The sequence below is a fragment of the Adiantum capillus-veneris genome, chromosome 29, assembly GCF_014529385.1.
Source record: "Adiantum capillus-veneris isolate H3 chromosome 29, ASM1452938v2, whole genome shotgun sequence".
Taxonomy (NCBI): domain Eukaryota; kingdom Viridiplantae; phylum Streptophyta; class Polypodiopsida; order Polypodiales; family Pteridaceae; genus Adiantum; species Adiantum capillus-veneris.
The window spans coordinates 112,589,025-112,600,710 of record NC_140959.1 but is presented as its reverse complement, the minus strand read 5'-3'; the positions used below and the strand labels follow the sequence as shown (position 1 = coordinate 112,600,710).

Here is an 11,686-nt window from a genome sequence, read left to right as displayed (position 1 = left end):
GCAATGCACTACTGAAATTCTTGAAATCTTGAGAGGGATGCATGGGACGGGGGGGGGGGGGGGGGGGGGGTGGCGTTATTTTTTGCATGAGCTAACAATAAAAGAAAATTTGTTAGTCGGGTATGTTTGGCCAAGTATGCATGTGGATGTCCAATATTTGTGTAGAAGTTGCCACTATTTCCAAATTAATGGCAACAAAGGGTTACTATATGGACCTCGACAATTAGTCATTGCCTGTGGTGCTTTTGAAAAATGGGAAATTGATGCTATGGGTCCATTGTGAAGAACATCAAATGGTAAAGTCTATATCCTTGTTGCTATCGACTATGTGACAAGATGGAGAAGTGATATGGAAAGAGAAAGTGGTTCTAGAAGAATCGACAAGCAACAATGAAGCAGAGTACGATGTTCTACCCAGTGGGTTGAAGATGTGCTTAGCCAAAAAGATACGACGACTTATGGTGAAAGGTGATGCTTTACTAATTGTGAAACAAATTCTAGGTATTTTGGCTTGTAAGAATGAAAGACTTAGATCCAAAGTTTCTACCATTCAAGAACTTTTGGAAAATTTTGAAGAAGTGCAACTCTATCACATCCCTAGAAAAGAAAATCATGATGGAGACTCACTAGCTCAACAAGCAATCTCATGTCACAATGAAGTCCATGTTATCATTGCAGCTGCAACAATGAAGGGACCACAAATTTCAGCTGAGTCTTTAGCACGTATGGTTAACTACATCTTGGAGGGAGAAGGAGGAGGCTCATCAAGAAGACAAGCTCATTTCTTTGGATTAGGGGATCTTTGATTCAAAAGGGTAAGGATCTTGTTTGTAGATGAGTGCAATGCACTACTGAAATTCTTGAAATCTTGAGAGGGATGCATGGGACGGGGGGGGGGGGGGGGGGGGGGGGGTGGCGTTATTTTTTGCATGAGCTAACAATAAAAGAAAATTTGTTAGTCGGGTATGTTTGGCCAAGTATGCATGTGGATGTCCAATATTTGTGTAGAAGTTGCCACTATTTCCAAATTAATGGCAACAAAGGGTTACTATATGGACCTCGACAATTAGTCATTGCCTGTGGTGCTTTTGAAAAATGGGAAATTGATGCTATGGGTCCATTGTGAAGAACATCAAATGGTAAAGTCTATATCCTTGTTGCTATCGACTATGTGACAAGATGGGTAGAAGCACAAAGTGTAGCACAAGAAAAGACAGTGAGTAGATTTGTCTACACCCAAATTTGTTGTAGGTTTGGTACCTCTTGAAATTGTCTCTAATAATGGTCTAGGTTTTAGAAATGGCTTACTAACGAAAGTGTGTAATGAGCTTAAAATTCACCATAGAAACAACACACCCTATGATCCCCAGTCAAATGGTTTGGTAGAGAAGGCTAACAGGATCATTGCAGGAATCATTAGAAAGATGGTAAAGAGTAAGACGAAGCTATGGGATGGTTTCTTAGATGGGGCATTATGGACATTTAGGAAAACTTACAAAGATTCTACACAGTTCACTCCGTTCCACTTAGTGTATGGACAAGAAGCTTTGCAACCAATTGAGCTTCACATTCCTACTATAAAGCTTACAGGCCAACATGGACAAAAGGGCGATGAAGCATGGATCAATAGGCTCCTCATTATGGTGGAGCTAGATTGGAAAAAAGAGTTGGCCTACAAGTGCTATGAGAAGAAAGCCTTGCAACTCAAGGAGAAGCTTGGCAAGGGTCTCAAAGACAAGGGGATTAAAGAGGAGAGCCTAGTTCTTCGTTATTACAACAATACATTGGACAACAGGTTTGATGCTAAGTTTGAAAATAGATGGGAAGGGCCTTACATTTTGAAAAAAGCTTATACAAGCGGCTACTACCAATTGGCGGATTTCGATGGAAAGGAGCCCCCTAGGAAGGTCAACGGATATTGACTCAAGACTTATCTTCCAGGAGATCTCGAAATAAAGCAAGCCAAGGAGGAAACCAAGAAGGTATGATACTATTGTTGTGCTTCACACACATTGAAATCATCTGCAAATAGGTGCATAACCTATGAAGGCAAGGAGGCATCAAGAAGGAAAGGAAGCTTGGGAGAGGCATTGCAAAATTACCCAACAACTTTCATTTCAGTGCGAGCCAGTTGATGGTACATGAATGAATGAACCATCAACTAGGGGGGGGAGGGGGGACTAAGTGATAGCTATTTTTTTGGTCCAGCTATCATGGAAGAAGAAACGTCACAAAATCGTAAGCATAGCCCCAAATAAACCAAATGTGTATATATGTAAATAGCATTATTAACTTTATTTAGCATAGGTGACGAAAACACTTTTGGAGTTTCTCGTGGGAACCCTACTCTTTGTCCTATAGTTACCATTAGGTGTGCATTTAATATTAGGGGCGAGTTTTCTATATGTAAATTATGCTTTGGTGTTTCTTCATAATAAATAAGTGTTTTACCTATGCCTAGCTATTTTGCTTTATATTTTCCTCTTTTACAAGCACTTGTGAATATCTTTATAAAATAATAAATAAATTTGGTGAATTATTTCACATGGGAAACATCTTGATCTGGAGGTCTTCAAGACTCATGACAAATTTTTGTTGAAGATGATGAAACAGGAAACAGAAGGAAGACAGCAACTCAGAGTAGGAAGAAGATGAAGAAGGAGAAGACACAGAGCTTGTGTACGAGATCTCTGTAGTCTATCTCTCTGTATTGGAATAATAGTGTATACAAACTCAGAGCTACAAAGATTATATGAAACCCTAAGAGATAAGGTGTCCTTTCACACCAAATGTCCAGGGGGAAAAACCCAGTGGGAGAAAAGTGCCCCTGGTGAAGCGCGTATACACACTAACACTACTACATGTCTACAAATCCCCCCCTGTAGTGATAGTGTGAATCCGTACAAGGTAGCAGATCATCATGTGTATGAGAGTAAGCCCAAAGCTTTTCGGAAAGCTTCAAACTTTTCTCGTGATAACGCCTTCGTAAATAGATCTGCAATGTTATCCTGTGTAGGACAGTAAGTTAGTGTGATCTCCCCTGCATGTAGCCTTTCCCTGACATAGTGGTAGTGAACCTCTATGTGATTTGTTCTTGCATGAAATACTGGATTCCTTGCAACTGCCATAGCACTCTGACTGTTAGTGAAAATGTTAGTGGGTGCCTGTTGACACTCACAAAGATCTGCCAATAACCTGCGTATCCATACACTGTTGCCGTGAAAGCTGCCCTGTACTCAGCTTCACAAGTTGATGTAGCCACTGTGGGTTGCTTCTTGCTTAGCCAAGATATACATGAATTTCCCAAGAAAAAACAATTGCCACTTGTGGAATGTCGTGTCTCAAAATCACCAGCCCAATCTGAATCGCTGTAACCAAGAAGCTGCATAGAACTGTGCTTTCCATTGCCACTTGTGGAATGTCGTGTGTCAAAATCACCAGCCCAATCTGAATCGCTATAACCAAGAAGCTGCATAGAACTGTGCTTTCCATACATATCCCCCTTGGAAAGAATATGGCAAGATTAGGGGTACCTGAAAGGTAACGAAGTATGCGCTTCACAGCCTGCCAATGCTGCATACCTGGGCTGTGCATAAATCTGCTTGCTTGTGAAACCCCAAATTGAATGTCTAGACGAGTGTTGCCTGCCAAATATATCCAGCAACCAACGGCTGCTGCATAAGTATGTACATCAAAAGGTTCTCCAGCATCGTGCATGCTCAACTTTGATCCAGTTTCTACGGGTGTAGAGATCGGCTTACAATTTTGCATAGCAAACTTGTCCAAAATTTTATGCAAATATTTTGCCTGCAACATGTATATGCCATCCTCTGATTGCACAAACTGAATACCCAAGTAATAATGTAGCAAACCAAGATCAGACATCTCAAAGGTTTTTCTCAAAGCATCTTTAAACTCTTCAATTTCATCTGCAGTATTTCCTGTAAGAAGCATATCATCCACATAAAATGTTAGCATAATGAGAACTCCATCTCTCTTTTTGACATACAAAGTACTTTTTGTTGGACTATTCTGAAATCCCTGGCCAATCAAATAAGTATGTATCTTCTCATACCATGCTCTTGGAGCCTGTTTGAGACCATACAAAGCTTTACGCAATCTACATACCTTTTGCTCTTGACCTTTTACAACAAAACCACTTGGTTGACTTACATAAACTTCCTCCTGCAAATCACCATTCAAAAAAGAAGTTTTGATATCCAACTGATGCACTTTCCAACCATGATGAGCAGCAATTGCAACTAGTGATCTAACTGTGGACGCACGAGAAGTAGGAGCAAAGGTTTCATCATAATCTATGCCTTTCTGTTGCGCATAGCCTTTTGCCACAAGCCTTGCTTTGTACCTGTCAACAGTACCATCTTGTTTCCTTTTTACCTTAAAAACCCACTTTGTACCAATAGGCTTTTTACCTGTAGGCAAGTCCACTAGATCCCATGTATGATTCTTATGAATAGAATCAATTTCTTGCTGCATAGCATCTTTCCACGGAACACACTCTAAAGTTTGTTCAAATGAATCAGGCTCATCTGCATCACAAAGAGTGCTAAAGCAAGCCAAATCTACTTGCTCTCTGCCAAAAGTAGTAACAGCACGTGTTTTTCGTGGCAACGGTGCATCCAACTTGCTATCCTGCAAAGTTTTCTGAACCCATTTAGGCAAGGTTCTTTCTTCCTTGAGAACTTCTTGCTCTTCACGCACAATTTCCTCTACATCATGAGGTGTCACATGCTGATCAAGATTGATCAAGATTATCAACCTGTTGTGATTCTTGATTCTCCACAAAAGAAGGAAGCAAACCTTCAAATACATCATGTGTCTGCATATGAGGTACATCAAAAGCAACCATAGGTTGAGCAGTAGTTTCTGCAAAAATTACATCACGACTTTCAAAAATCTTGTTTGTAGCAGGATTGTAAAGTCTATAACCTTTACTTCCACTACTGTACCCCACAAATATACATTTGATTGCCTTATCATCAAGCTTCCCACGTAACTGCTGAGGGATGTGAGCATAAGCAAGACAACCAAAAACACGAAGATAACTGACTGAAGGTTTTCTGTCATACCAAGCTTCATATGGAGTAATGTTCTTCAAGGCACGAGTAGGACACCTGTTCAAAACATGTGCTGCACAGGCAACTGCCTCCATCCATAGCTTATGAGGCAAACTCTTAGCCATGAGCATACATCTAGCCGTCTCCATTAAAGACCCGTTCTTCCTTTCTGCAACACCATTTTGTTGTGGTGTGTATGGCATAGTGCATTGGTGTTTAATGCCTTTCTTTCCCAAAAAATCCTTAAATGCACCTGACATGTATTCACCTCCTCGATCGGTACGAAGAGTCTGTACTTTGCAACCTGTTTCATTTTCAACCATGGCGACATAATGTTGAAAAAATGCAAACACATCTGACTTTGCTTTGAGTGGATACACCCAACAAAACCTGGAAAAGTCATCAATGAAGGTCACAAAATAAAGGCTGTTTCCTATAGATGGCGTCCTCATAGGACCACATACATCACTGTGTACAAGCTGCAACTTTCGTGTCCCTCTAACTGAACCATCCTGCGAAAATGAAAATCTGTGCATCTTTCCAAGAACGCAACCTTCACATACATGTCTTGGTGGCATCTCCAATAAAGACAAATCATGCACCATATTATGATGTTGTAAAGTCATCAAACTGCCATAACTAACATGCCCAAAACTAGCATGCCACAACTCAGCATCCTGCATGGCCTGAGTCTTTGTTTCTGCAATACATACCTGAATCTGCTTTTCATAACGATCTAGCACAAATAGTCCATTTTCCAGCGTACTTGTAGTGATAAGAGAATAACCATTCTCTCGATCTCGTACAACACATCTATCATCCTCAAAAATGACCCGAAGACCATTTTTTGCAAGAGAGGATACAGACAACAAATTCTTCTTGATCCCTGGAACATATAAGACATCTGGCAAGCATAAATCTGAACCATCTGAAATGGTAATCAAAATCTTACCAACACCTTTTATTGGATAAGAAGCATTATTTGCACATGTCACCTTCTTTCCTGTTGGAGCTGCATCCAATGAACAAAACAAATCCTTCCTTGAAGTAATATGCCTGGATGCACCACTATCAAAGTACCAAATCATTTGTGTCTGGTCAACACTGTAAGCAGAAAAATCTGAACATACTACGAAAGCATAAGAATCCTGCACAAAGTTTGCAGACTCTTATTTAGCTGTAGAAGAATCACCAGAAGCTGAAACAACCAAACTTGACTCTTTCTTCTTTTCTTTAGCAATTCGCTTTTTACACTCACTAATGTAGTGACCAGGTTTCTTGCAATAGTGACATTTACCTTTCTTCTTGGACTTGTCGGAATCACCTTTAGACTTCTCTGAAGATTGTCCTGCACTAGACTTGGAGTAATGAGCACTCTCTTTACCCTTGTTTTTGTTCTGTACAACAAGAGCATGATCCATACCATCCACCTGTAAAGACTTGTTCTTACGTGATTGATCCTCCTGCAATAGCAAAGCCACTAACTCTTCAAAATGAAGAGGCTCAGGATTAGCTCGCAAAGACAGAGTCAAAGAAGTCTGAAAAGTCAAATAAGATGGTGGTAGTGAATTGAGTGTTTTGGAAACCAAGTCCTTCTCTGGAATCACTTCATCAATGCTAATCAATTTCTCTTTAAGATCCATGATTTTTGTAAGATGCTCGACGATATCGTCACCTTCGTCCATCTGTATTTTGTCAAGTTGTTTCTTCAAAAACTCTATTCTGGCAGCATTTCTTCCTCCAAACATAGCTTGCAGAGTGTTTCAAGCATCCTCAGAAGTTCTGCAAGATCTGATATGTGGTGTGATCGTCCTCTTTATGATTAAGGCAATCACAGCCATAGCTTGTGCATCTTTAGTATCCCATCTCTTTTGCTATGGAGTGACTTGTGAGGGTCCTGCACCAACAGCTGCACCACGACCAGGCGTGGCAGGTGCAATGCTACCTGGACGAACTTCATCTCCAGATACATAATGCCACAATCCTTTACCAACCAAAACATTTTTGACCATAAAAGACCAAAGAGAATAGTTGGTACCATCCAATTTGTCTTCGGATGTAAACGCACCAAAAATCTCTTTCTCCGTAGATTGAGCCATACTGTGGATGCACACAAGAGAGCAAAAGAACCTCCAAGAGATTCACAAATCTCCTCTCCAATGCAAGCAAAACTCTACACAAAATCTCAGCACAAAGCTAAGACAAGCTGATTCCCAAAAGAACTGTTTACCTGAAGAAAATCTGTCAAAAAGCACACCCTCTTGATCTAAACGCCTCCGAAAAGTAACTTTTGCTACGCTGATCAGAACAAAATTCTGAGGGCTCGAACGACTTCGAAAGGGGGTAAAACCCCAGGTCGTCTGATCAGAATACTCCCGGAACGTCGAGGATGCTCCCACGAGCAAATTTTTCAAAAATTGCCTGAAAATTGCGATTGCGCGCGCGGACGCGAAAACGCAAGTAGAGGCTCTGGAAATCACCTCGCTCTGATACCAATTGTTGAAGATGATGAGACAGGAAACAGAAGGAAGACAGCAACTCAGAGTAGGAAGAAGATGAAGAAGGAGAAGACACAGAGCTTGTGTATAAGATCTCTGTAGTCTATCTCTCTGTATTGGAATAATAGTGTATACAAACTCAGAGCTACAAAGCTTATATGAAACCCTAAGAGATAAGGTGTCCTTTCACACCGGATGTCCAGGGGGAAAAACCCGGTGGGAGAAAAGTGCCCCTGGTGAAGTGCGTATACACACTAACACTACTACATGTCTACAATTTTTACAATGGTCGAAAAGGTTTCAATGTAAAAGAAAGAGAATAGTTTCTCTGTCTCTCTCTCTCTCTCTCTCTCACACACACACACACACACACACACACACACACACACACACACACACACACACACACACACACACACACACACACACACACACACACACACACACCCCTTCGCTCACATCCTAATTCGTGATGAAAAAAACTAGGTGGTGCCCCTACATTTTCCAGATTTTGTGTGTGGTATTTGGGTGTGTTGTTGTGTTTGGGGTCTTTGAGTGTATGTTGTGCTTTGTGTTAGACCCTCAAACCCTATGAGCAGCACGGGAGCCTTGAGAGGTGTCTAGAGGCCACTTCTCCTGTCGCTTGCCCCAGACCGCCTCACTACCTACCGACTTGAACTATTTAACTTCTATTACTTGCAAATATTCCCTCCTCCACTTCCCTACTTTGCACCGCCTACACCATTGCACTCCCCGACAAAGCCCTTTCCATCCCTCATGAGCAACCCTCCATTATTCCCTCGCGAACATTATCCCGTGCCCTTCTCCTTGTGCTTCACCTGTGTGTGTCTGTGTGTGAGAGAGCGAGAGGGGTGGAGAGCCTTGGTCACTGCTTCCACACAAACCTGTTGCATGTTGCACCCCCTACCCTAGCCTCTATCATTGCACTCGGACCATCGAATCTTTCTCCACCTACTAATAGAGAGAGAGAGAGAGAGAGAGAGAGAGAGAGAGAGGGAGAGAGGCGTTTCCTTCCACATTTGGTAGAGAGAGAGAGAGAGAGAGAGAGAGAGAGAGAGAGACGTGTACCTTCATGAATAGAACAAGGTGAGGACTCACGATGGTTTGTTGAAGTTAAGGGGGGAGGAAAGATTTATCAAAAGTAGGTCTTAATCAGTGTTACAATTGTATTGTTTTAATATAAAACTGTATTGTCCATAAACAAGTGAAATAAAAAGATCCATTTAATATTATAAAATTTAAATAACATTTAAGATAAGTCTGAATCATGTCATTTTTTTATTTTCTTCTAGTCGGTACCCGTTACTTGCAAATGGCTTATATATTATGAAGGGGCCCCAATAATAAGGTAAATGGTACACATTGCACATCATTGAAACAAAATAAAACAAAAAGGAAGTAAAAAAAAAACACATTAAAAATCAAAACCAAAGAATATTTTAATGCTTTTAAATAAGCATAGAAAATAATTAAACAATTTAGTGAAGTGATTTTTTTTTTGAAATCTTCAAATGAGAGAATCATTTATCAATACCTCAGTGTTTGAGAAAGGTGTGCCTAAACTTAGGCTTAAGCCGATTGAAAATTGATATTAGCCGGTTACAAAAAATGGCGAAGGAGAAAAAACCCGATAAAATATACAAGAGAATAGTTCGAATATTTTTGCAAATTTGAAAATTTCTACTAGTATTTTCATTTTGTATTTGTATAAGGAGGAAACTTGCCGCTTAAACAAAAAGACTTTCTCAAAGATTGCATCATAAGATCAAAATCCTTGGAATATTTTGTTTGATGTTTTGATCTCTAAAGTCATTTTCAAGCATGCAGACAAAATAAATATTGCCTTTAAGAATAGCTTTCTATTCCAAAATCTAGACAAAATAAATCCTGCCTTGGAGAATAGCTTTCGATTCCAAAGTTTAAGCTTTCTATTCACAAGACTTTTGAATCCCTTAAGGACACTTGTCTCTCAAAGAAGCTGATGTAAGAAAACAAAACGGACAACAAAGTTATTTTACAAAGACCCTTGTCATGTAGCGCTCATCCAGCCAAAAAATCCAATGGCCTTAGTTTTGCAACAACTTTGCACAATGAACCCTATGGCCTTCCATAGGCCAAAAAGGAGAGAGAGAGAGAGAGAGAGAGAGAGAGAGATGTGTAGCTCCATGAATAGAACAAGGTGAGGGATCACGAGGACTTGCTACTGTCCTGCAGGAGGAAGTTAAGATACCGTCCATCGTCCAATCCAAGAGGAAGTTAAGATACCATCTGCGGAGGGTGAGAACTCGCAGGATGGCATTGGGCAGGAGCCTCAACACGAAGTCTAGACAAGACCTGCTGCTGCAGGTGCAAGACGGACCCGAGCGGTGCTATGCATTGTATGAAAAACATTGAAAAAGGCTCCCTTTTCGTACATGAGAAAATTTCTAAATCTTCTTGTGAAGGTGCTTCAGTTTGTTTGGACATGCACGCTTGTACGTGCAAGATGCACTCTCCCATGCACCCAAACACATGCATCACTTCATTTTCTCCTGAGAACAACCAAGTAGCAACATGCATATGTGAAACTCCGCGTAGCCAAATCGAAGCAGATTTGAACTATGTGAAAGCAACCACATCTTTAATTTTTCATAGTTTTCAAATAACCAGGCATAACCATGTATGTTGTGGACATTCCATTGTATCCCCATGGAAGTAATCTTGAGCACTTTGGAAAAAGAACTTACGTCAACAAAAGGGCCATGCCATGGCGTGCGGTGTCCTTCTTGAGAATAGCCCATGTATCCTTCACCAAGTCCTCTTGCTTGTTGGTGAATGCCACTCTCACATGCACTGCTGTGCTCAAATGCTTGCGCAGCACATGCGATAGAACCTGTCTGGTCATGATGCTGTATTTAAATATGCCCATCCCCTGATCACATCTTGCTGCCCACCTCAAATCGACGCAGGGTACAAACCTTTCTGCGCCGCCATTCAGTGCTTTCCCATGGCTTGAATACAAATTATCAGCAAAAGTCTTGGTAAAATAAGCAGGTGGGCGCTCTCTCTCTCTCTCTCTCTCTCTCTCTCTCACACACACACACACACACACACACACACACACACACACACACACACACACACACACACATACACGATTTGAGCAATGAACAAGGTATGGATGCAGTAAAAAGGCGCTACACTGCATAATTATACGCTAATCACCCTGACTAATCACTACATAATACTCTGCTAATCACTCGGGTTAACCACTGAGTACCCTATGAATATGGCACTAATCATGATTAGCAGTAGAGTTGAGAACATACTTACTCGTTACTGGAGCTTTGAACTGTATTGATGGCTTGCATGATGGTGGTAAAGAAGGTAGTCTTTCAACAAGGTGGAAAATGACGATGGCGAGAGATTTGTCTGTTTCAAAGAAGGAGCTCAGTAGAATAGAGAGCAGCCCATAGGAAAGAGCCCACGAAAGGTCAATGGAATCAATCCTAACTCTAAGGCTATCGACTCTCGAGCCTGAGCTGGACTGCAGAAAACGTGACAGTGTCAGCAGTAGAGTCGCACAGGACTCCAAGGCAAAATTTCACACGCAGCTGCACGCCTTCACATCGTCCTGACTCCACTGTGCAAAAATGTTGGCCGTCCACGTGGACGCCATCCGCAAAAGTACGCCCAAGCAAGCCCAACACTAAGGCCTTTCTTTAGAAGGCCAAAAAGGAGGAGAGACATGCTATCCTTTTCAAACAAAATAATGGAGAGTCCTTGTGGATTCTTAATTATTTTTGAATAAAAATGATTCTTAGTTATTTTGGAATACAACAGCTTAATGTACTCCCAAAAAAAACACTTTGAGTGTGTGCTTTGAGAAGGGCAAACCAGTAGGTCTGAACGTATTTCTTTTTAATGGGAATCTTCATAGACTTAAAGAGGGAGAGAATTGAAGGATGGCCGGAAATTGGGGGGGAGGAGGCCACCTATACTGGAGTCATGGAGGGCAGCAGAGGACAACCAAGCCGACATCTTATAGAGGCAAGGGTAGGTAGATGAGTTGTGTGGCGGCAACTCACGGGTTGGGGAGGAGGCAACGCC

At 41.2% G+C, this 11,686-nt stretch overlaps 1 protein-coding gene across 1 annotated transcript; it reads left to right on the top strand.

Moving 5' to 3' along the window:
• Positions 1 to 1,424: 1,424 nt before the first annotated feature.
• Positions 1,425 to 1,922, top strand: LOC147419773 (uncharacterized). Its single transcript, XM_086505843.1, has one exon. It carries the CDS (start codon positions 1,425 to 1,427, stop codon positions 1,920 to 1,922), a length of 498 nt encoding a protein of 165 aa, XP_086361969.1.
• The last annotated feature ends 9,764 nt before the right edge of the window (positions 1,923 to 11,686 follow it).